This window comes from Sminthopsis crassicaudata, chromosome 4, assembly GCF_048593235.1.
Source record: "Sminthopsis crassicaudata isolate SCR6 chromosome 4, ASM4859323v1, whole genome shotgun sequence".
In the NCBI taxonomy this organism is placed as follows: domain Eukaryota; kingdom Metazoa; phylum Chordata; class Mammalia; order Dasyuromorphia; family Dasyuridae; genus Sminthopsis; species Sminthopsis crassicaudata.
The window spans coordinates 132,691,539-132,718,186 of record NC_133620.1 but is presented as its reverse complement, the minus strand read 5'-3'; the positions used below and the strand labels follow the sequence as shown (position 1 = coordinate 132,718,186).

Here is a 26,648-nt window from a genome sequence, read left to right as displayed (position 1 = left end):
GTATCCATGTTGGCAGATTTGTAAAAATCTAGTGAATTAGAGTCCCCAGAGAATTAAATTTGAATTCTTTGGAAGACCCAGCATTACATTTCGGATTTGAGTTGAAAAGCTAGGAATCTAGAATCACACTCAATGCCTGGAGGGAAAGATTAAAGTGCAGGACTAAGGCATAGTCTGGTGAATCTAATTTAGAGAGGTAATAGTGGACAGTGTTAGCCTTTGAACTGCATTTTTCTCTTTAGAGAAAGATAGAAGAAAAAAAGGTATTCTGGGAATAGAAGATCTAGGCTAGAGTGACAGTTCTGCAACTCATTAAGTTGTCTGACATTGGGAAAATCTCTAATGTCTCTGGGACTCAGTTTCTTCATTTGTAAAATAGAGATGGAGTCTATGTACTCTAAGATCCCTTCTAGGTTTTATTATTTTTGAACCCAAACTATTTTACTTTGACTAAGAAATAGTTTGACTGTTTTTTGTTTTTGTTTTTGATCTGGGTAACATCATGAAAATTACCAGGGGTTCAAGTTTTATATATTTTCAATAGTTTCTGATAACCCCCAGAAGAATGTATTTAAAAATACTTTTTTCAGCATAATAGAAACACTCCTTTTTATTACTTCCTTAATAACATTCTTTTTGTTATTTTTTTATATGAATCTGTTGGACTATTAGAACTGAAGAAATGGTGAGAAGCACAAGACAATGTTTTGAGTTTCACAAATGTATACAATGAAAATGAATAGTAATAAAATTTTAAAATTTGGTTTTAGAAATAATATTTTTTCATTTGAAGTTGGTATTGAAAGGCAACATGGTCACTGAAATGGGCATCACACTTATATTCAAGTGTTTGTCAAGTTCTGATGTTGACATTCATTGATTCTTATTTTTTGGCAAGTAATAACTTCTCTGAGCCTCAATTTCCTCCTGCTTTATAAAACAGAGATAATAATATTTTTATTATCAAGTTCATAGAGTTACTTTGCAGTAAGAAATTACTTTGCAAATTTCAAGTCTTATATAAAAATCATATTATTATTGTTGACAAAATTTATTAATAAGAAATAAGTACTATAGAATAGCAGGAAGAGTATTAGATTATCAATCAGAAGACCTGTGTTCTGATTTTATACTCTGCTACTCACACTTTGTCCCTAAGCAAGTCATTTCACTTTTATGAGTCTCAGTTTCTTCATTTGAAAGATGAAGGATCACTAGGTAAGGGGAATGCTGTGTATATCATTTAGCTATATTTTTTTTTATCAATGATTTATTTATTTATTGTGAGGCAATCCGGGCTAAATGACTTGCTAAGGATTTCATAGCTACTAGGTACATGCCAAGTGTCTGAAGTCAAATTTGAACTTAGGTCCTCCTGCCACTTAGCTGCCCTTCTTAGAAAAACTTCAGAAAAGAAAATATACGGGTTTTTTTTTGTGTGTGTGTGTGTGGAGAAGATGGAGAGATGGAGACCAGGTGATAACATAATTCAGTGTATATAAATTGGTTGAATGGATTGACTCAAGAATAGTTATTAATCATTTCTTTTTAATTTGAAAGGAGGCTTTCATTGAGGACAAGGAACAATGCTTGTTTTTTTCCCCCTAATCTATAGCTTGGTTATAACTGTGGATGGCATGTCCATCAAATGTACAGTTGATACTAAACTGGGCAAGTCAAGATCTGAAGAGATCTTGACAGGCTAGAACACTGGGAAGAATCTAATAAAACGAAATTCATTGAAGATGTCTTTGGCCTTTGGCTGGTCAAAATTAATGGCTTGGGTGAAGCTATTGATGATGTTGCTTTTATATTCAATGGTTTGGATGAAGCCACAGATGATGTTGTTTTTGTCAATGGCTTGGATGAAGCCATAGATAATAGTGCATTTATCAAATCTGCAGATATGAAACTGGGGTTAAATATGTTGGATCACAGTCAGGATCTGAATTCTGATAGGGTAGAACAATGGTCCTAATCTAATAAGATGAATGTTTTTAGGGATACATGTGAATAGCTAGAGTTTTTTTTTTTTAATTATATTATTACAAGTTAGGGGAGGGAGGCTTGAATTGACAGTAGTTTTTGTTGTAGAAGTATATTAAAATATTTTTAGTTTCTCTAGAAATATTAAGAATAATATTTTTCTCTAAAACTCTTTCCAGATTCCTGGAGAAAATCCCTTGGAAAGGTGGGTGAAATAGGTCAAGACAAAAGGAAAAAGGACTATTTATTAGGTTGGATGGAAATGGGAATGGGAAGTAGGTAGTGTTTCAGTGGGTAGAGCATTGGGCCTGGAGTCAAAAAGACCTAAGTTCAAATCATCCTCAGACACTTTTTTGCTGTGTCACCTGGGCAAGTCACACTTCATCCTGTTTGCCTCAGTTTCCTCATGTGTCAAATGAACTGGAAGAAGAAATGGCAAACCGCTCTAGTATTGTTGCTACCAAAATCCCAAATGGGGTCACAAAGAGTCAGCTATGACTGAAGTGACTAAACAAAAACAACAACAACAATAATAATATTTTGGTTGTAATCCTTAATACGTTCACTTAATTTTGTGGTTTTTCAGTCATGTTAGACTCTTCAAGGCCTCACTTGCCGTTTTCTAGGCAAAGATATATCTGTGGCTTACTATTTCCTTTTCCAGCTCATTTTATATATAAAGAAGTGAGAAAAATAGAGTAAAGTTATTTGCCCAGGATCACACAACTTTGAGTGAGGGAAGATGTCTTCTTGATTGGGACAGGCCCAATGCTCTATCTAATGCATCATTTAGCTGCCCCCACCAAAAATCTAACTCTGTTTATCTAAGAACTTTGCCTTTTTTTCCAGTGTAGATATTGTTTCTTCTAAGAGTAATCTGATCCTTCCATCCCATGAAAGAAAATATACTAGGGTCCATCCATAGGAAGTATACTCTTCCATTCACCTGGAAGCACTCAAATCACTTCCTATTCAATTTATATTTTCAGTATGGAAAGAGCCACACTGATTCCTAGGAGAGAAGTCCAGGAAGGAGAGGTCAGCAATATAGTTTCCCAATTTTGGAATATTATCCTAGGCTGAATTGTAAGATATCCTTTTCTGGTTCAAGATTTCTATAAATATTATCTGAATTTTTTTGGGGGGGAAAGTCATACCAGAAAGAATTTTGGGACTATGCCAATTTGGACAGCTTTCTCTCTAAGAAAGAAATGGTTTGGATATGAAATTAATGAAAATTGTTTCTGACAGACCTGAGCCTATTAATATTAATATTTTTCTTTGATGATATGAAAATTTTGATCTGAGCATTTTAATGGATTATAAACTTGATATAACTTTAAAATGTCACATGAAACAGACCAAAAAGTTAATGCCTTCTTAGATCACATCATAATATTCAAGAGGAGATATTTCTCTGGTAGACTTCCCTATGTCATTGTATGCAGTTCTGTGTGCCAGATTTAAGCTGGGCATTGACAAATCAGAGCAAATTATAGTTAGGTGAACAGGGGATGGTACTCTAGAAGGATTAGTTGAAGAAAGTAAGATATTTTTGTGGGGGAAGGAAGATTTAAAGAGGAAATAGTAGATGTTCAAAAATTTGAAGGTCTGTCATTTGGAGGAGAGAATAGTTTTATTTATTTGGGCCCCAAGGTCAAACTTGGAGCAGTAAATATAACTTGCCAAGTGCCAGGTTTTTGTTTAATTGTAAGGAAAAACTTACTTTTTAGGGCTTTCACAAAATAGAAAGGCTTAATTTAAGAACGTTATGTGTTTGCCATCACTTGCAGCCTGGATTATCATTGTAGAGGGTACATTTTCAGGTATAGACTTAGATCACCTCTAAGGTGCTTTCAACTATGAGAATTTTATGGTGAGGAATCTCCAAGATCTTTTCAAGCTCTCAGGGCCAGTGATTGTTTTTGGTTTGAGGATTCAGATTAATAAGCATTTGTTACATACTTATGACCTGAAAGTATCTGTGCTAGATACTTAGATTATAAAGGCAAAAATAGCAGTCCCTACCCTTAAAGGATTTATAACATAGCAGGAGGGAGATAGTTATTGCTGTTGTTAAGTCATTTTAGTCAAGGTTGACTCTTTATGACCTCATTGGGGTTTTCTTGGCAGAGATACTGGAGGGGTTTGTCTTTTCCTTCTTCAGGTCATTTTATAGATGAGGAAATTGAGGCAAACAGAATTAAGTGACTTGTCCAGGGACACATAGTTAATAAATGTCTGAGGCCAGATTTGAACTCAGAAAGATGAGTCTTCTTCACTACAGACACTATCCACTTTACCATCTAGCTGTACCAATGAAAAATAGTATGTATACATAAATATGAAACAGAATACTTGTGTAATAATGTACACATATGGTACATATTTGAAATACAAAGCCTGGAACATAGTAAATACCACATAAATTAGCTATCATCATCATCAACTCCATCATTATCATCATCATCGTCATATATATATGTTGTTTATTAATGTCTGACTCTTCATATCCCCATTTGTGTTTTTTTTGGCAGAGATAGCATTAGTTTGCCAGTTCTTTCTCCAACTCATTTTATAGATGAGAAAACTGAGACAAACTGAGTTCAAATCTAACCTCAAAAACTGTCTAATTGTGTTTCCCTGGATTGTTCACTTAACCCTGTATATCTTAGTTTCCTCATTTGTGAAATGGGCTGGAGAAGGAAATGGCAAACTACTCCAAGATCTTTGCCAAGAAAACCTCAAATGGGATCAAAAGTAATTGAGTATGACTGAAATGATCAAATATAAACACATACACATACACACAATTTTTGTAGGGACATTGTTAATAGCTGGTGAAGCCAGAAAAGTCCTCACACTGAAGATGGTGTTTGATATAAGTTTTTATAGAAATAAGAGATTTTAAGAGGTGAAAAGGGAGTGCATGAGTGGTGCATGCCAGTAAAAAGGCATGGAGAAAGAATTGGAGTATTCCATATGGGTAATAACAAGAAGTCTGGTCTAGCTGAAGAATAGGGCATAGGAAGGAGAGGAATAATACATAATGTTTGTAAAGATAAGTTGAGGTAAGATTGTGAAAGATTTTAAAAGTCAAACTGTTTTTATTCTAGAAGAAATAGGGATCCATCTGAACTTATTGCATAGGGGAGTGACACAGTCAGATAGGCATTCTAGGAAACTCTCCTTATTGGCTGTATGGAAAGACTTGAAACAGGAAGAGCTTTTAGTAAGATATTGCAATACTGCAGAAAAGAGCTGAGAGGAGCCTGAATTTACTCAAATAGTAGGTGTTAGAGCTTAGAAATATTGATTGGATCATAAACTTAAAGTTGGTTGGGACCTCAGATTCTAGTTTATCCAACATGAGGAAGATGAAGCACACAGGTTGGGGTGTTCTAAATATCTCTTTCTGTGCCTTTTTTACTGGCTCTTTCCCATTCCAATGATGCATTCCCTCCTCACTTATTAAAATTCTTCTAGAATCAAATATAAAATCCTCAGGTGGACATTCCAAACCCTTCATAATGGGCCTGGCGCTGACTCCCTCCCCAAGTGCACACATTTCCAGTCTTCTCACGCCATGTCATGCTCTCTATGGTTCAGTGGTGCCCACCCCCTTGACACACTCCACCTTCTGATGTGGCATTTTCTCTGACTGTTTCTTATGCCTGGAATTTTTTCCTTCTTTATCTCTGCCTCCTGGTCTCCCTAGCATCCTTTAAGACTCAGCTAATATCCCACTTTTTACAGGTAGCCAGCCATTCCTGACCTCCCTTTCCCTTTGCTGATTATTTTTTGTACATAGTTGATTATATGTTGACTCCCCCTTTAGACTATGGGCAGGTATTTGCCTTTTGCCTTTCTTTGGATCTCTAGTACTTAGCCCAATGCCAGGTATATAGTAGGTGCTTATAAATGTTTATTGACTGATTGACTTCAAGAAGGAGCTCTTGACAAGTTTTTTTTTCTTCTTTTTTTTTTTTCTTAGCAAGTATGAGATGAGGTCCTAAGCCACGAGTTTGGGTGAAGAAGTGGTGTGGGAGACTTAGTTCTTTGTCTCAGAAAAAGCTTTTATTAATAGCTCTGGGGTAAAGAATTAATGATGGAGGAATAGACATATTGTCTTACTATAGTAGGGGATAATTTTAGATTAGCTAACATAAATTTGAAGTAGATTTAGTCATTACAATTCCTCAATATCCTTCAATTCTGCTCAGCAACAACAGAGTAGTATTGAAGGAGGAAGAGAATAGATACTTTGGAGTAATGGAGGTTTGGGATTTGACAAGGCAAAATTAGTGACAAGATATGTGAATAAGTGAAGGCTTTTGAAAGTAGAGAATAGTGTATAAGTTGAACTGGTTCACTTTACAGGAAGTAAACAAAATACTACTACAGTGCTGTAGTACTACATATTTACATCCATTGCTATAATGAAGAATGAGTTGAGGTTAGTTAACAAAAATGTGTAACACAGCCAGTGAGCATGGTTGTCTAGTTTCTTGTAATTCTCTTTGGTAGCATGGGGGTAATGAATCAGGCAAGAATAGGAATGGATGTTAGGAAACAGACAAGATAGACTGTAGGCTCCTTGAAATTGGGACTACCTTTTGCCTCTTTTTGTATCTTTAGTGCTTAGCATAATGCCTGGCACATTGTGGGTACTTAATAAATGTTTATTGATTGCTATGAATATCAATAGTGCAAATGGGACAAGGCATTCAAGAGTAGAAGCTAGTATAGATTTGAACTATTTAGCTAATGGGCCAAGGTTGGGAAAAAAGAAAAGTGAAATTAGAGATAGCAGACTAGGCAACCCCTAATTAGACCTCAAATTAAAATTTCCTCTTTTTTTTCCTCAAAAAATATAAAATGACACTCTTATTTAACCTCTCTGGATTACATATCAATAACTAGCAACTGGTTTTGGTGATAAAATATTGGCCACACTAGGCAACGATCTGAATTGAACCCAGCAACACCTTAGGGGGGTGAGTTTCCAACTTAACATTCCTTGGATAGTGCTTTGTCTTTTTCAAACGTATCAGCAAAATCATCAAAGAGTCACGCTGGCATCATTTTATCAGGGCACACTGTACAAGGTCTGGATATCATTGTGGCAAACCACAAGGAACAATATTGGTGATAAAGTGAAGTAGCTTGAGTCCCAGCAGACTGTTTCCAATTGCCCAGCCCTGTCTGGAGAAACTGAACATATGTCTCTCTTGAATGGGTGGGGATGGGGAAAGATCCAGGGAGGAAATTTTTCTTTTTATTTAACCTAAATCCCTTATGCTGCAGCTTAAATCCATTTCCTCATTTTGCTTCCTCCAGAGAAAAAGAACATCTGGAAACCAAACGCTAGACAATAACCTGTCATATACTCTAGTCTTCTTCAGCTACCTCCCACCCTTTCTATATTAAGTTAAATGATTCCAGTTGCATTTTAAGATCCCTCTTTTGTAGTTCTTTTTCCTTTGGAGAGCCAAGGTGTTAAAAGTGCTCTCAGTAGCATTTGCCTAAGATAAGCAGAACATTAAAAAAAAAAATTGTGATTTCAAGTGGGAATTTCCCAAGGTGAATTAAGGGTATTTACTTTTTATTTGTATCTTCAGCATAATCCCTGTGCGAAGAGGTGGATTTTTGTTTATAGTTTAGAAGATAAGTTTTGGAGAGATGCATGAAGTTCATAGAGTTTAAATGACTTGTCTATTCATGCAAAGCTAGTGTCAGAGGAAATAAATGCATTCACTTCTCTCTTATTTCAGGCCCAGCACTCTGTCCAGTATATCATGCTTCTCAACAAGAATTAATTTTAAAGGACATACTGTTGTTTTAGTTGTTCAGTTATTCACTTGTCTCTGATTCTTTGTGACCTCATGGACTATACCAGGTCAGACCTTTCTACTTCCCACTATCTCTCAAATCTGTCCAACTAATGTCCAAGTATCATGTTGCTTCCATGATACTTTCTAGCTATTTCAACTGCTGCCATTCCCTTTTCCTTTGGCCTTCAAACTTTCTGAACAGCAGGGTGTTTTACAGTGAGTCTTGTCTTCCCATCATGTGGCCCAAGAATTTAATCCTCAGATTTAGTATTTGACCTTCTGGTGAATAGTCTTAATTCTTTTAAGCATTGACTGATTTGATCTCCTTCCTATTCGGAGGGTTTCAAAAGTCTTCTCCTGTACCATAATTCAAAAGTATTAATTATTTGGTGCCCTGCTTTCCTTATAGTATAACTCTCACAGCCATATATTGATTTTGGAAAAAAAAACATAGCTTTGACTATATGTGGACCTTTGATGGTGAGGTGATACTTCTGCTTTTTAGTATGTTGTCCATATTAACCATCTAAAGAAGATAAACAACTATAATTATAATTATATATAGCTATATATAATATAATTATATTGTGGTGGATATTAAGCTTGCAGGCTCAGTCAAATCAATAAGCATTTATCAAACATTGTCTATGTGCCAGGAGCTTATTGCATTCTTTTGTTGGATAATCTCTTAATATAACATGATGCCATTGCTGAAATTGCATTAGTGACTACCATGGTGTGATTTTACATTAAAAAAAAAAATCAAAAACCAAAACCATGTAGGTCTTCAAAATAAAGATGAGAAATAGAGGGAAATGTCATGCTTTTGGCAATGAAAGCAAATTTTCTGTCAAACCATCTTCTATCAGGCAAATCTACACCTGCCTGAAATGCTTTCCTCCCAGAGCCTTGGAAGTAACCTTAAGTACCCACATAGGGGAGTTGTCATTTACTTTGACAAGAATTTGCCTCAGGCTAAAATGTTTGAGAAGGGGAAAAATGGTACCACTGGGAATATTGACTTTTGCCCAGTCTCTTCCCTTTTCCTTCTGGTTGTTGTAAATGTTGATAAAGTTTCATAAGACTCCTGTCTGGGACATCAACTTCAAACATCAAGGTTGATGAAATACTCTTTAAAAAAGTGGCTATTGTTAGACTTGATTTGTTTACCTGTTTGGGAAAATGTTAATCAAAAGTTGTCCCATGGAATAATCTAGTTTGTGAAACAAGAAACTTAAATTCATTTTGACGTTGCGAACAGGCAGAGTATATACAGGCCTTCATGGTATGTTTTCAGAGGCCCAAAAAAGATCCTGATACTCCTCAAATACTTTCATTATTATTCAGGTTGCTCATGTTTCAGATGTTGTCATCAAAGATTCATTTTATTTGGTTTAGGCTTTTTATACATCTAAAATGAAAATATTCTCTAGGAGAATTGTCTTTGAAATGAAATCAGTTATGTATATCTTAGTGTGAAAGTGTTATACCTTTCTGAATCAGTTCATTAAAAGTGTGGGTAGAGAAAAGTTTTAGAGTATGTAAGGGAATGTGAGAAAGGTACCATACTGAAAGAGGAGAAAGGTTCAAAAAAGAAAGATGTAAGAACCAAAAGTGGACTTTAGATTCTTCATTGTTTGGCTTAGGTAAGTGCTGGCCAAATTGTTTAGCTTTCAATTGACAAAATAATTGGCAAGTCACTAATGATGAATTTCTTGTTAAGAAGGTAATTTATGTTGTTTCAGTGACATTCATTCTGTTGTCTTTTTTTAAGAAAAGAGGATTTATTTTCTTTTGTTTTCCAAGTGCTTTTAAGGCATTGACCGAGCCAAATTTTCAAATAAAATAGTTCAACATTTCAGATGAATCAGGGACTTTGATTAATAATTAGTTATAAAAAACTAAGTTACTTCTAAATTAGGATAAATAGAACCAAATAAAACAATGAACTCTATTAGGAGTTTGACTTTGGGAATTCGATAATTTTGAAAGGTCCAACTATTTTTTATTTGGTTTAGACTTGTTTTTTTCCATTAAAAAAATCAGTACCACTAGTCCAGATGGTTTTGAATGATACTCAACTTCTTTGGGGGGATGGGATGTCTAACCTTTTGAGAATCGATTCATTTCTGGATATGGATTGTAATGTCACAGTGAAAGATAAAGCCAGCAGCTATGAAGGGAGAAAAAAAAATCATGAGTTATCTCATTAACAAAGGCTTATTATTTGACATAGGTGGATTCTGTATTTTTTTATGGGCTGTGTTGATTTCACAATTATATGTGAATTATGCACATCTTTTTTATTTTTTATTTATTTATTTAGAATTAAATACACTTTAACAAAGCCAGACTCCATCAGTTTTTCTGTGCAAACTCTTCTGATCAAGGCATGATGTGTTATTTTCACAATAGAATTCAATTGTAAAGAAAAGGACCTTTCCTGAATTTCTATTCCCTTATTTTTGCTCAACAATTCATATATTTATATGTGATTAAGTAGTGGACAATAGCATAATCCATGCCATTACTCATTGAATAGAAATTCTTTCTCTAACATTTAAAATTTCTCCAAATGCTTTTATCACTTGATAGTTCTTTGATAAGTGGTCTCTTCATTTTTAAAGACAAAGAGCTGACTTTTGGAAAAAAATAATCAGAATTTTTTAGTTTGTAACTATTTTTCAGAAACATTTACTAATTAAATTCAGTCCTCTCATTCAGTGTTAAAAATCATTTAGTCCATCATGTTTCCATTTCTTAACATAATGTATGTACCATCATATATCAATCCCTTTCCCCTTTTTCTTTTATAAATGTTACTAATTTCAAAATTTTTATTTAAAACTCTCTGTTGTACTGAGTGTAAATTTTTCCTTGATGTGAGTGCATTATGTTCCAAAATAGTAACTGCCAGATCCAGAACTCCATGAACTTGATGGAGCATTATTTTTCTATTTAATATCCTCCATTTACAATATTATCAGTTACCTAATCATAGACTACTTTGTTAGAATAATTAGTTTTAGTGACATATTTTTTAACCACTGGGAAATTGTTTGGAGATTTTCAATTTAGAATTAAAGCTATATTCTGTTGTGCTTATAAATTATCCTTTTGTCTTCTTCAGAGTCAAGAGGGTTGAACCTTGAAATCAGGTATAAAATGAAGTCATTGAATTTTGGCATCTTAGTTTCTCTCTTCATAAAAAGAGACTATTTTCAATATTACTATCTTAAACTTGAATCCAGTAGCTTTTCCTTACTAATTATGATAGAATGACATTATTCTTCTCTTAGATTAAAAAAAAAGATGAAAATACTCCTAAACCGCCAGCTTTATCACTCAAATCCACTATTGCTTTAAAATGTTTACTTAATGTGTGGGTCTCTCTCTTTATATACATATTTGCAGTCAAACAAAAGTATTAGTTCACCATTTTTGTTTAAACAAAACAAAACAAAAAGGATCATCACAGATATGGAGAATGTGTATAGTTTCATTTGATTTGCCTTTTATTTTTAAAACATGTACCCACAGCTGGCTTGTGGGTTCCTGCTATGGTTGTAAAGAACTAATAACTGAATGTTCCTGTATTTCAAGTCCTTTAACTCCCTTGCTTTTAAGATATTTGCAAAATGATATACTTTTAAATATAGAGTACCCCAAATGTCTTTAGTGCAGCTTTAAGCTTTTGACAGCACTAAGACTTTTGGGATACTTTGTTGATGATCGTTTGATCACAGCAATGCCCTCTGAAGGCAGTTAATCTTGTAGCCTGATTAATAGTCATTGTACCAAACTTCCTATTACTCTAAGTTGATAGTTACGCTGTTTGCATAGTTGATCACCCTCTGAAGCCAAGGAATGTGAGACTGCAGTCCACTAAGAGGGGCCTGAAAGTCACGTGGGAACCACCCAAAGAGGCAACCACTAGACCTGTGGAGTATTACAACATTGCCTATGGGAAGTCACTGAAAAATCTTAGCTACATCAAGGTGAATGGTGCTACGCACTCCTTCCTTATTGAGGATGTGGGTAAGTGACACAATGGTCTTGCTTTCCCCAAGTCCACTTTGGGTGGTCTGAATGATTCAAACATGATGTCTGTATAATGATTGTTGATGTAATACATGGTGGCTCACACTTAGAGAGGAGGGGACTTCTTCAGTCACTTCAAACTCTTATGGTCCTCTTACTAGATCCTCTTGTAAAAGTCATTTAGTCTTACTATGTTTCAGCTTTTTCACATATGCATATTAGCTAACATGTAAGGTTAACTTAATAACTAAGTGTATGCAAGTGTATCTTTAAAATGCTTTATTTTCAGACACGTAGATTGAAACATTATAAATTTTATATTATAGAAACTGAATTCTGTGTGTTCAGGTATTGTAAAGATAGCATAATGAAGCATATGGGATATGTAAGTAATATTTATAAAAATGAAAATTCAACTTACCCCTCTTTATTTTCTATTCTCTGCCTTGTTTCTTAAATAATCTTAATCACTGGTTGGATATCACCTCAGTCAAACTCAGACCTGTTAAAGACCTTCGTTTAAAAAAGGCCAAGGTCTCCCTGATCTATATCTTGCCACTGACCCAGATGGCTCAGAGCAGAAAGTGAGGCAGGTGACCCGGCACAGTATCCCTCCCTTAAATCCAATTCATTTGCATGTCACAACATTACTTCCCTGATGTCATTGTCCTCTTCAAGAATGAAGGACAAACAACAGCAGTAATAATAACAATAAACAATAATAACATCTTCTCTCATGGAAATAATGTGAAGTTTCACTGAATGATTCCTGTAAATTATATGTAACTTCAGTGTTACTGAACAATTATTTCATAAGAATATGCATGAGATATGATAATAACGTGCCTAAGTCTATAAAAATTTGGCAACTAAAGAAATCCAATAGCCTAGTTATTAACTGAGAATTACAAGAAATGATTCTCTACTGAGTGGTTAAAAATTCACAATAGGATATTTTCCTTCCTTCATGAAATTTGGTCCCCCTTAAATTTTGCCAGAATGCCTATAGTTCAAATTTTGCAGTATTCTGAATGTAACATAGATAAAATAATAGTATCATAGATTTTAAATATGGTTTGTGGTCAGGCTTCTTGATGACCTTGAATTTATTATTGCTTTGAAAGCCATTTATCCTGAAACTCCACTCATAACCCTCTAAACATCTTGGAATAAATTCTTTAAGTGACTTTAAGGAAGAATTACTAATACCCAAGAATAGGTGTGAAAGTAAACCAATTCAATTAACATTTATTCAGCAAAAGGGAAACCACTCCAGTCTTTTTCTCAAGAAAACCTTCAGTGGGGTCATGAAGACCCAGACACAATTGAAAAATGACTGAAGAACATGTGCCAGGGAGTGAAGTCCTTCGTTTCTTGCCCTAGATTTTGTTTCTCCCCTCACCCTTTCTTTTGGAGCTCCCCTTCAATTATGTTAATAGTATTATTTTGGTTCTTAAGCATTCTTTATTATTTACCTTATTTGTCCCATTATCAACTATTGGGATATTTATTTGTGGGAAAATGAAGCAGGAGATCTATACTAATTACCCACACTTTTCTATATATGCATATATATATATATATATATATATATATATATATATATATTTGTCCCAATTTACAAAGGTTTTCCTCACAACAAATCTGCTGGGTAGGTAATAGAAGTATTACATCTCTATTTTATAGTTGAGGAAACTGAAACTCAGAGAGATTAAGACCATGAGAAGTTAAAGCAAAATTTCAGCCTTGGTCTTTAGGTTCCAAGTCTAGTTTCTAATCTAATTTGCCATTTTGCCTCCTGGAAATGAAAAAATAAAATATATTAAATTGTTCTCTTTCTAATTTCAACTAGCAGCACAATTTCTTTCATTTTACTCTGGTACTTATTTGAAACATCCGTTAAACTGAAATTCTATGGAGGGCTTACCATTGGGACACACATCTCTTCCAATAAACATCCTATTTAGCATGCTATCCCAATTTGGTTAAATACATTGCAACTTTGAATGGAATGAAATTTAATTCATTTTGGAGCTTGAATAACATTTCCCCCTTTTTGATCTCAGTTCTGTGGCCATTTAAGGATACTTTTTCTCCCATTTCTTTCCCATAGGAAAATGTTGACATTAAGATCTTGGCTTAAGAAGCCCAGGAATTTTGAATTGAAAACACTACTAGAATAATAGGAGCTAAAAAAGGGCAAGACAAGATATGAATATCTCTTGACCATCTACTTTATTTGGAGTTGTATGTTTCAGAATGTAAAAGCAAATCTTCTTTTCCAGAATTGCTGTGATTTGAGATTATTGTGAGAAACGTAATTTTGGCTGTTGTTTGGCCATAGTTATCTTTCCCAAACATGGAGAAATGGATTAACATGTCAATAAAGCAACACTTATGTATCTTAAATTTCAACTTTGCTCAAACCATGAGACTTCTGGGTTCAGAATGGAATTTTGGGATTTTGAGTTTCATGGACAGATCCCAAAATGCTCTAGAGGAGGAAATGCTTTCAAACATGTATAAAGAGAGCTCCAAAGTTTCTTAAGAAACAAATCGTTCTTACCAAGCAACTTTCTGATGAGTTAAGTGTAAGTCAATCAGAAACATGTGGATTGCATTTCCTTTGAAATACAAATAAATTTAAAGAGTGAAGAGAGAAAGTCCTTGACAAAGCATGATTTTGTGTTTTGTCTAAAGGCAAAGCTCTTGCAAATTAGTCTGAGAAATTGTGCCAAACCCCAAATGCCACTGAGCTCTACCCTGGCAAGTCAGAAATACTACCAACCCTGGAAACACTAAACATACCAGATGATATCTACTGCATCTGTTGTTGCTGTGTCCCTGGCTTGTCAACTAAAACTACTCTTTGGGGAAATGCTCCCCATGAAGAGAGAATGGTTATTTCTTTTGACAAAGCTCAAACAAAACAAAACAACAACAAAAAGTAAAACCCCAGACTTTTATCTCTTCTTCAAGCTCATGATCTGTACCTTTACTTAGAAAAGCATTGATTCATCAGAATGGAAAAATAACGCTACTAGGGCCTTGTTTTTTGAAATTTTGAAAGTCCAGTGGAGACATGCTTTGTGAATATTGTATTGTCAAGGTTACCTTAATATCTTTTCCTAATGCTAAAATATCTTGGGCCTCAGCCAAAAATGGACAAATGAGCTGTTATCATCTAAGCTTTCCCAATAAACTCAAGTCAAATAAGTGGAACCAAGTTTCTTAATATAAGTATTTCGTATTTATTGCACATTATTTTGTTTCATTCTTGTTGATATTTTCAGGAGAGAGTGCACAAACATTTTTTTAGGGAGCATTTCCTTTTGCAATAGAGTTCTGTGTAAATTCAGATATTATGATGAATAGTGCACATACTTCTAATCCTTAGAGATGTTTTTCTAGTTCACTCACCTGTAGTAGTTTGATATTTTACTAAAATCTTGTGAAAATTTTCTTTTGGAATTTCTGTGTTGACATTTTTGACCCTGAAAATTCAATGGAGAGACTTCTTCCATTTCGCCATTTTTTTTTGCTTGAATTTTTTAATTCATATGAAGACGCTACTAATGTTCTCTCTCATCTGGATACAGATTGATGGCAATATATACATACATACATACATATATATATATATATATATTTGACATAAAGTAATTTATAGTTTGATGACATGGGGTCAGGTGCACTTTTTCATGTTTATAATTAAATAAGACATCTCAGTTTAAAATGATAACTATATAAGAAAGCTGTGGTTAGGCTCATCAGTTAATTCAGTTTTTCAAGTTTTATTATAACAATCAAACTAAATGGTTAGCAAATCCAACTGTGTTGCTCCTGAAGATGTGAAACAGTGGCTTGATATAAACCATATGTTTCAGAACCTGGGGTAGTGTACTTTGTGCTGGTTACTTCAGAGAACTACAGCGGAGTGAGTCGCCCAGTGTACAGAGCTGAGAGCCTGCTTGGTAAGTCTCATTGGAATTGGAGAATGTGTTGGGTCATCTAGATTGGAAGTGACAATCAGCCCTCTCTGCTTCCTTTGGGTTATAACAAAGGCTGATTTTTAGGAGGATTTATAGATTGAGAATGATGTTATAGACAGTCTTTTTTTCCTTCAGAACATTTGAAAAGAAAAGTTGGGTTTATTTGGTTTTTCCCTTCCTATAATCTGCACATAAGTACTAAATGAGTATATGTTAAAATGAGTATATATTAAACTATTTAGCTGAGTTTATAGGGATTGAAACTATTATTTTATTGATAGGGGAAGCTCTTAAGCAAGGAAATTTTTATCACCAATGCAGGATGACATCTTCTCTGAACCTTAAAGCCTCAGAGTTGCCTAGAGGACTAAGCAGATATGTAACTTGTTTATGATCACACAGCCAGGATGTGGCAGAGGCAGAATTTGGATGAAGGCCATTTTGCCTTTGAGATCAGCTCTCTACCCCATAGGCCTTGTTGCCTCTCCATTTCAGAGTGACAAGAAATATATGTATCTCAAGATAGCATCTCTAAGGTTTCCTAGACCCATGCTTTGTAATCCATTTTCAACTATAATTTCAACTACTAAGGAGGGAGTGAAATGTGGAAAAATCAAGTTTCCTTTTTTTCTCCCTAATTTTCAAGTTGCATTTTCCTAATTTAGGAGGTGAATGGATCAAGATTGATGGTTTTGCCATTAAGGGTCCAGAATCACTTAATGAGACCATGACAGGTATTATTTACTCATTTGGTTCATGTCTCCACCGAAGCACAACCTCCCAAGAGAATTGTGCTTCCTGTCACACACATCTTCTTACAAACATTTCATTTGGTTCCCATCGCTAAACTAACACACGTGCAGCACATTTCTTGGTCAATCTGTTTTTGCGCCTGATGTACCAAACTGCAGCAAATGTTGTCAATCTGTAATCATTCTTTCATGTTCTTCTGTGTGGAACCGTCTGAGTCTCTATCTTTGTTCCAATATTCTGGGAACCTACTCAAATATGATGGTTGAGATGGTTTATGACACAACTAGAAAGTATTTACTTTTCAGGCCAGTAAATGGTATAAATAAGTAAGCGGCATCCACGGGTAAAGATTTTAAAAGGCAGATCCATTTCCTCAAGGCTGCCTTTGATAAAAGGTTGTTCTGGAGAACACCCTTCCATCTCTACTCCATATTTGCTCATTGGTTGTCAGTGTCTGTCAGTGATGATGTTATTTTTCCCTCGCTGAGATTTCTGTTGTATTTCTTGAGTTTATTTTTATGATAGTGTAAGAACAACAAAGTTCTTGTAGTTTCTTTTCAGAATGTGGTTGGACAGTATTCTGAAGGGAATCCTGTGAAATACTGCATTTTAGTTTTTGTACTATATTTCTTAATAAATTCGATGTTATATTGTTTTTGAAAAGAAGGTAAGTATGTAAAAATAACCCTAATTTGCTTTTTGGTTCAGGTTTTGCCTTTCTGAGTAGTTTCAAAGCCTTTTTTGAACAATAAAGGAGCCAGCAGAAATAAGGAAGTTTTGAAAGGAATCTAGTTTGGAGAACAATGAGAAAAAATTCTGTTTTAAACATTATGAGCTTCTGATGATGGCAGACTAGCCAAGGAGAGTGTCTTTTAAGCAATTTAGAATGAACTCCTAGTGCTAAGAAAAGGGGTGAATGATAGAAACAAAGTTACCAAAATTAGTTTCTCATAGGTGATACCTATAACAATGGGAGTTGATTAGTTGGTTAAAGGGAGAAAGTATAAAGATAGAGGAGTAGATGGCAAGAGTGGAAACTTCAGATATATTATATATAGGGAAAGGGTGATATTTTGCATATCTACTATTTGCAATGTGTAAGATGTTGAGAATACAAAGACAGATTCTGTTAAGTCAAGTGGGTGACAAATAAATAAGAGTTATTCCACAAAAAATGGAGTCTATTCTATGGGAACAATAGGAATGGGTTATAATGGAGAAGCATTGGGGACAACAAAAATAGGAGAAAAATTTTCTTGATTCTAAATTCATTTTCCAAAGATATGGGGGAAAACAAAGGAAAGTTATATGGAAAAACAAATGTAGACGGTAAAGAAGGCAGAAAACTTATGAGTATATAGTATAATTCAGGAGTAGAAAGGGTGACAAAAATGGGAGGAAGCACAAAAAAGGAGGCAGAAGAGCAGTAAATTTAAAAGACAGTGACTATGGTATAAAAAGAGAGTTATTTATAAATCAAAGAGAAGTAAGGTACAGGTTTAACCTGGGTAAAAGACTCAATAAATATAAAGAATCTGGAGACAGTCTGGTATACTTAAGGAAATCAGGTCTAGGTCTTAGAGGATCTGAAGAGAATTACTCTCAACTTAGAGAATAGAAACTTTATTTAATTTTAGAATTAATAGAAAGTTAAATTAAGTATTTTTTATTATAGCTTTTTATTTACAAGATATATGCATAGGTAATTTTTCAGCATTGACAATTGCAAAATCTTTTCTTCCAATTTTTCCTCTCCTTCCCCCCCTCTTCCCCTAGATGGCAGGTTGACCAATACATGTGACATAGGTTAGAGTATAAATTAAATACAATATATGTATACATGTCCAAACAGTTATTTTGCTGTACAAAAAGAATCGGACTTTGAGATAGTGTACAATTAGCCTGTGAAGGAAATAAAAAATGCAAGCAGACAAAAATAGGGGTATTGGGAATTCTATGTAGTGGTTCATAATCATCCCCCAGAGTTCTTTCACTGGGTGGAGCTGGTTCAGTTCATTACTGCTCTATTGGAATTGATTTGGTTCATCTCATTGTTGGAGTGGGCCACGTCCATCAGAATTGGTCATCATATAGTATTGTTGTTGAAGTGTACAGTGATCTTCTGGTTCTGCTCATTTCACTCAGCATCAGTTCATGTAAGTCTCTCCAGGCCTTTCTGAAATCATCCTGCTGGTCATTTCTTACAGAACAATAATATTCCATACTATTCATATACTATAATTTATTCAATTGATGGGCGTCCACTCAGTTTCCAGTTTCTGGCCATTACAAAAAGGGCTGTCACAAACATTTTGGCACATACAGGTCCCTTTCCCTTTTTTAGTATTTCTTTGGGATATAAACCCAATAGCAGCACTGCTGGATCAAAGGGTATGCACAGTTTGATAACTTTTTGGGCATAGTTCTAAATTGCTCTCCAGAATGGCTAGATGTATTCACAACTCCACCAACAATGTATCAGTGTCTCTTTCCCTGTCATTCTAGCCAATCTGACAGGTGTGTAGTGGTATCTCAGAGTTGTCTTAATTTGTATTTCTCTGTTTAATAATGACTTGGAGCATCTTTTCATATGGCTAAAATAGTTTCTATTTCTTTATTTGAGAATTGTTTTTTCATATCCTTTGACCATTTATCAATTGAAGAATGGCTTGATTTCTTATAAATTAGAGTCAATTCTCTATATATTTTGGAAATGAGGCCTTTATCAGAACCTTTGACTATAAAAATGTTTTCCCAGTTTATTTCTTCCCTTCTAATCTTGTCTGCATTAGTTTTGTTGTCACAAAAACTTCAATTTGATATAATCAAAATTTTCTATTCTGTGATCAATAATGATCTCTAGTTCTTCTTTGGTCATAAATTCCTTCCTCTTCCACAGGTCTGAGAGGTAAACGATCCTATGTTCTTCTAATTTATTTATAATCTCATTCGTTATGCCTAGGTCATAAACCCATTTTGACCTTATCTTGATATACTGTGTTAAGTATGGGTCAATGCCTAGTTTCTTAAGTCACTTAAATTAAGTATTTATGAAGAACTTATTCTGTGCCAGGCATCATGCTATATAACCAGGGATTTAAATATAAACAAATAAGAGCCTAGATTCAATGGGGTCACATAAGTCAAAGAAGGGTATTGGCAAAAAGATGGAACAAGGGAATCCATGAAGGGGCATGGTGAAGAGACTGTCAGAAGAGGCATGGAGGTCTGGGTCTTGGAAAGATAAGGCAAAAGGTTCACTTGCTATCAGAGTGACATCCAGGTGGAGTGGAGATGGTTGGGGAATGATATCATGGTGAGCAGACTTTAGGAAGTTAATAAGAGACCAGAAAGATGTACATATCTAGCCTTGCTCAATTAAGGCTGTTTGAGTTTTATGTTTTGTTTTTAGGTTTCAGATTTACTTTTCTTTTTTTCTCATACAGATCTCTGGTGGAAATTATTTTTTAGAACAGCATTTTTCTTGTTTTTCTAAGACAATTAATTCCTTATGCAATCTTTAGAATAGTTAATATGCTTACCATCTTACTGAGTGAACTTGGGTTACAGAAATTCTGTACAGAAATACAGAACCAAGAATCTGATAGTCATGTCATCCTGACTAGAAGCTCATTGAGAGTAGGGTCTATTTTCATCATTCTTTATATTCCTCACAGAACTTATTCAAGTGTAACATGTGCCAACACACATTTGTTGAATGATTATCACTGCTTAGTCTTGCTTTCACTTAGCATTTTTTGTTGTTGAGTCAAATTCAGTTGTGCAAGACTCTCTATGATCCCAGTTTTGGCAGAGACACCGGAATGATTTGTCCTTTCTTTGGCTTATTTTACAGATGAGAAAATTAGGGCAAATAGAGTTAAATAACTGATCTAGGATCATATAGCCAGTAAGTGTCTGAGGCTGGATCTGAATGCAGGTCATCCTGATTTTAGGACTGGTGCTCTATCCACTGTGCTACCTAGCTCAATCTACTGTGCCATTGTTCCCCAAGGAGTATGGAGGTCCTGGGTTCATTTAGTTAAATCAATCTATATCTTTTTGATACTTTAGTAGTAAAGCATGTTTGGGGAACCCAACTATTAAAGGTAACATTTTGCTTATCATTTTTAGAGTTTTATTTTTCTTTCTTTAAATAGATTAACAAGAGAACACCAGTTAAAAACATTTGCAACACATAGTACAAGGCAGACCTAAACCCCAAGTCATGAGTGCCCAGAATGTACTAATTGGAGGAAAATGTCTTTATAGCTATTGTATGAAAGCACATTTAATTGTTAGGATAATTTATTCAGAATTGTCACAGTGATCATTTTCACCTAGGCCTTTCTTTATGGAACTTGAAAAATATGCTGTGCTAGCATATTTTTAGCTGCTTTAAGGTATGTAAATTCTGTCTATTTTTAAGGTATTTTTGGATGCCAGATATCTATACTGAGAGATTTATTAGGAATTCTGTCTCATAAATCAGACATTACTGTTGGCAACTGGTACAGTGCCCAATGTTCTTGGCTCTAGTTCTTTGAATTGCCATATTTCTCCTTGTATTTTGTCTAAAACCAAGGGGGAAAACATTCCCTGACTATTCCAGAAGTGGTAGTGACAGAAAAAGCATTTATTAGATGTTTCCTCTGTGCAGAATACTGAGGATACCCATACAAAAGTGAGGTAGTAGACAGTGGATTTTGGGTCAGAAAGAGCTGAGTTCAAATCTAGCCTAAGCTATTTATAAGCTATATGAACTTGTTTTCTAGAAAGGGGATATGATAAATACTGAAACATCAGAAGGGACTGTTTTGGTTTGGAAAGTTACAAGGAGGGAATAATCCAATAATAATGGCAATATTGCTTCATTTATAATTATGGAGCTATGGACAGTATGCTTACTACAGTTGGCTGGATAGAGAGAAGATGGCTCAGGTGTAGAGTGAAACATTACTGGAACCAGCCTATATTTAAAGTAGTTCATAAGAAAGGCATTTATCAAGAACATCACAAGAGCAGGGACAGAAGTTTAAAAGCCAAAAAACCTCTACGGCAATGGTGTTAAACTCAAATAAAATTGGGGACAACAAATCACATATAAGGAGCTCTGTAGGTACATACTGACTTAGAAAACCACATGTTAAAATATTTGTTTTATTGTATTTTTATTTGTTTTGTTAAATATTTCCCAATTACATTGTATAGTGGGCCAACATCTTTGCTCTAGAGAATAATGTTTGACTCACAGATGTTTTCCTTATCTATTCCGAAGTTATATCAAGCAATTAAGGTTAAAATTATAATTCTATCCCAGACTAAAAATATCTGTATATTTTCCAATAAAAGATCATCATTTCTTTTCACAAGATTATGTGGTAGAAGATCTATAGCTAATGGGTCAGCCTTATAGATATGGACACATGCCAGTAAGAGTCATTTCAGGTATATTAGCTGTTGGAACTGAAGACAGAACTTATAGTATAATTTGACAGCATTTAGTTTACTTAGTGGTAGGGCAAGAGCCTGGGACTTCCAGAGTTTTGGAGTTGTAGGGGAAGGGTAAGTATATAGCAGTTTGCAACTAGAAATTATTTCATGGCATGAATTGTACTAGAATCTCCAGCCCTGGATTTAGAGCCTCAATCCTGCTACTTTTCAGCTATATGAATGTAGGTAAATCTCTGGGTTTTGTTTTTTCATAAATAAATAAATAAAATAAAGAGGATAAACTATATGATCTAAAAAGTTCCATCCAAATTTGATAATCTGTAAGTCTATAAGTATACACATACCTTCTTTAGTTGGCTTTTCTTTAAGCAAGTGATGATCCCATTCTAGAATCAAAAGATGGATGTGGTTATAATTTTATTCTGTGGGAGAAGAATGGCACTTTTTTTTTTTTTTTTAGAAATAACCATTCATTAAATATCAAAAGCAGGGCTGTAGCAAAACAATAAAACCCCAAACTTATTGAGTAGTCTATTAAAAGAAAGCAAACTGTTAATTAGATAATAAAAATTATAAAAGAATTGCATTAAAAATGCCTCCAAAAGATTGTTTTCTGCAACCTCAAATAAGATTGCATTCATTTTGTACCATATTCTGAGAAAAAATCTAACAACAAAGATTCTAAATCATCTGAATAGTTCATCACAGTATCTCACAACACTTAGACTATCTTCTTTACTTTTAATCAAAATTCCTCAAATACAGAAGTTTTCAATCATTTTTTTATATCATGAAAACCCTTTGGCAGTCTGATGAAACAAATGGACTCCTCAGGATAATGTTTTTAAGTGCATAAATGAAATACATAGAATTATAAACAAATATATAGAAGTATGATTATAAAAACATTTTTAAGGATTCCAAGTTCATGGATCCCAGGTTAAGAACATTTGCTTTAATTTCAACTTAGTTCTCATTGTCTCTCTTTTTTTTCTGTCCTAAGTAAAGGTATAGTGATTAGCTGACCGTCTTCCTTCTATAACTTTGCTAATATCTTTAAATATTATGATTTGGTTGCTCTGTAAACTTCTTTTCCTAATTTTTCTAGCTTCTTTGCATAACTCTATGGAGATAAAGAATATTTTGTTATGATGCCATAAAAAATTCCTTAAATTAGAAATCAGCTCCTTAGGTTCTAACCTTCACTCTTGCCACTTACCAGTTATGTGACCTTGAACAAGACACTTCACCTTTTTGGTCTCAGAATATTCCTATAAAATAGTTGAACTCTAAGGTCCTAGGGCAGCGCTGGATGGTAGAGCATTTTATCCTATGAAATGTTTTTGTTCTCATGACTTTTTTATGGTTTTAATGTAGCTCAAATTATAAAGTCTCAAAATGAACACTGTACTCTATATTAAAAGTTGGTTTAAGGGGGCAGCTAGGTGGTTCAGTGGATAGAGCACCAGCCCTGAATTCAGGAGGACTCGAGTTCAAATCTGGTCTCAGACACTTAACACTTCCTAGCTGTGTGACCCTGGGCAAGTCACTTAACCCCAGCCTGGGGGGGGGAGTTGGTTTAATACTGAATTTAGTGGCAGAATCCGAGGGTTCTATTGGACTACAAATAGAATGTCATAACAGGAGGTGGATTCTAAAGTCACATGGCAAGGTGAAAATTTGTTAACCCTCATGAAGTCAAAAAAACTCTTTCTCTGAAATAGGTTTCCTAGATAAAAAGCCTCCGATACCTTGAAACCCTGTAGGAAAGCTAACTTCACAGGTCTGATCTGAATCTTTGAATTGCTTATAATTTGGTTGGACTGTGGACTGAGCTTTGGCCGGGAGCCACTATTGGGCCACTCCTCTACCACTCCATTCACCATTTTTTCCCTTGCCCCAAGTAAGGTAAGGTATGCCAAGAAAGAGGCAGCAGCAAGCTTATTTTGTCCACAATGACTCCTTTGTCTTTTTTTTTCTTTTTTTTTTTTGTCCCTATTCTCTCAGGCATAGAGTCAGGCATCTCCACCAGCATCACCACTGTCAACCTTATCATGAGTTCAATTCAGTAAGGATTTATGCTGCTAGGTGTTGAAGATAGAAAGAGAAAAGTGATTCACTTTTATAATCTACACAGTGCACAAATGAAAATATTAAATGGATTTTTAGTTCATGCCTCTTATGTAGAGTTCATGTTGAGATGAAACACATCATTTCATGTTTAAAATAGAATTACAACATGTTAAGTCAAGCTCTTTATTATCTATGTATTTGTGGCCTAATTCATTTTTTTTTGTAAAAGTTACTGGCCTCACAAATATTTGTCAAGTTTCCAGACTTCTGCTAGGTATAAACTATAAAGTACATTTGACACAGTGGGGGATTTAAAAAAATAGAGAATCATAGAATCACAGTGTCAGAAATGACCTTAAAGGCTATCTAGTCCATCACCCTACTTGAGGTAGGAATACTCTATAGAATAGCCTCAATTCGAGGCAGCTAGTTGATGTAGTGAATAGAGCAACATCCCTAAAGTCAGGAGGACCTGAATTCAAATCTGGCCTCAGACACTTAATACTTCCTGGCTGTGTGATCCTAGGCAAGTCATTTAACCCCAATTGCCTCAGCAAAACAACAACAAAAACAGTCTCAATTTAACAAGCATTTACTATTTATCAGTTGTAATTGCGATTATGCTCAATTAAAGGCTATCCATTTTCTACTTAAGGCATTTTTGTGTAATCTCTAAGTATGAGAAAGTTTGCACACGCATACACATATTAACATACATATGTGTTAGTAGGACTTAAAAATCAATGAGACATCAATATGGCTGCCCCCAAAGCTAATGCAATCTTACCCTGCATTGAGAAATATAGCTTCCAGGGATAAAGAGATGAGTCTTCCTCTACACTTTAATCAGACCATCTGGAGTGTGATGTTTGATTGTGGGTGCCAGAGTTTTCAAAAGCCATTGTTAAAATGGAGAGGGTCCAGAAGAATTCAGCACTAATGATGAAAAGAGTTTAGTTCATGTTATATAAGAAGTAGTTAAAAGGAACATGGGATGTTCAGCTTGGAGAAGAGAATGTTGGGGAAGGGAGGGGAGAATTAATACTCTTCAAGTATGTGAAGTGCTGTCATGGAAGAGAAATAGGACTTGTTTTGTTTGGCTTCAAAGTACAGGGCTAGGAGCAATAAGTGAAAGTTGCAAAGAGGAAAATTTAAGCTCGATGTCAGGAAAAATCTTTTTAACAATTAGAGCTTTCCAAAAGTAGAAATGATTTCTTTGAGAAGTGGTAGTTTTCTCTTCATTGGTGGAAGAGACCAGATGAATATTTAGTAGAGACCAGGTGAATATTTGCTAAATTTTCCAGAAGGGTGATTTATCTCTGGTATGGGGTAGACTGGATGGGGTCCCTTTAACTTTCAGATTCTGTGATTTTGTACATTCACACACTTTGCTACTGAATCATTTCAGTTGCATTCAACTCTTGGTGACCCCATTTGGGTATTTTCTTAGCAAAGATACTGAAGTGGTTTGCCAGTTACTTCTCCTTCTCATGATGATGAAACTGAGACTCCAAGATTTAAGTGACTTGCATAACTGAAGCTAGATTTAAACTCTAGAAGATAAATCTTCTTGATTCTAAGCCCAGTGTTACATCCATTGCACCATCAGCTACCCAGTATAGACCTGTAGATATTTATGAACAATTTGGACTTGTCATTTCATCTTTGTAGAGATCTTCCAAGTAGAAGCTCCCTCCAATAATGCAGAACTGAAATTCCTCTGACTTATAGAATTAGGACATTTCCTGGGGGACACAGAAAAGTTAAATGACTTCTCCAGTGAGTACTTATCAGATTGAGGTTCCCAAACACAATGAGGATGCCCTATCCAATATGACACACTGAATAATAAACACACATTGTATACAATATGAATGGTTATGTGCATATAGTGTTCATGTGTATATATAAGAATGTTTTCATACATATTACATGAAATACAATTTCTGAATCAGGTAACAAGTCTATAAACCAAATGGCTTAAGTGAATCTATTTTTCATTTTTTTCTAATTATTATTCCTTTCTATGTAACAATATAAATTAAGAAAGCAGGAAACTATCTCCCTCTTTATAGCCTAGAATTTAGCTTTATAATTTATTCTGTCATCCCTAAACAATGCTAGCTAAAATCCATATATACCTTAACAAATATTCACAACTTAATTTATTAACAGTTATTGTTTATTGCCTTGTAGGGTTATTCTTGAGGATTCCAGTAGTAGGGATTTACCATCATGAGCTTTATGTTTTGGGTACTATTCAATTTGAATTCAGGATTATCAAAAAAGAAGAATACCAGCACTGCTTTATAATAGTGATACTTACTCTTCTCTAACTCATATAAGATTTAATTCATTTGTACTTTGGGAAATTTCTCATTTCTTTAGCTTCTTGCATTTACCCAGATAATTTGGGAACATCATTGTCATCACTTAGCGTATTGTCACTAACTTCCTTTGCAATGACATGGTCCTTCAGGTTCAAAAAAAAGGGAGGCATTTTATTTATAGCAGG

At 34.6% G+C, this 26,648-nt stretch overlaps 1 protein-coding gene across 1 annotated transcript in view; it reads left to right on the top strand.

Annotated features, from left to right (window-relative positions):
• Positions 1-26,648, top strand: part of FNDC1 (fibronectin type III domain containing 1) — a 116,571-nt gene that overhangs the window by 22,427 nt on the left and 67,496 nt on the right. Inside the window, 3 exon segments of the mRNA XM_074309402.1 lie at positions 11,664-11,858; positions 15,749-15,835; positions 16,519-16,587. Of these exon segments, the coding sequence (XP_074165503.1) occupies positions 11,664-11,858; positions 15,749-15,835; positions 16,519-16,587 (351 nt within the window).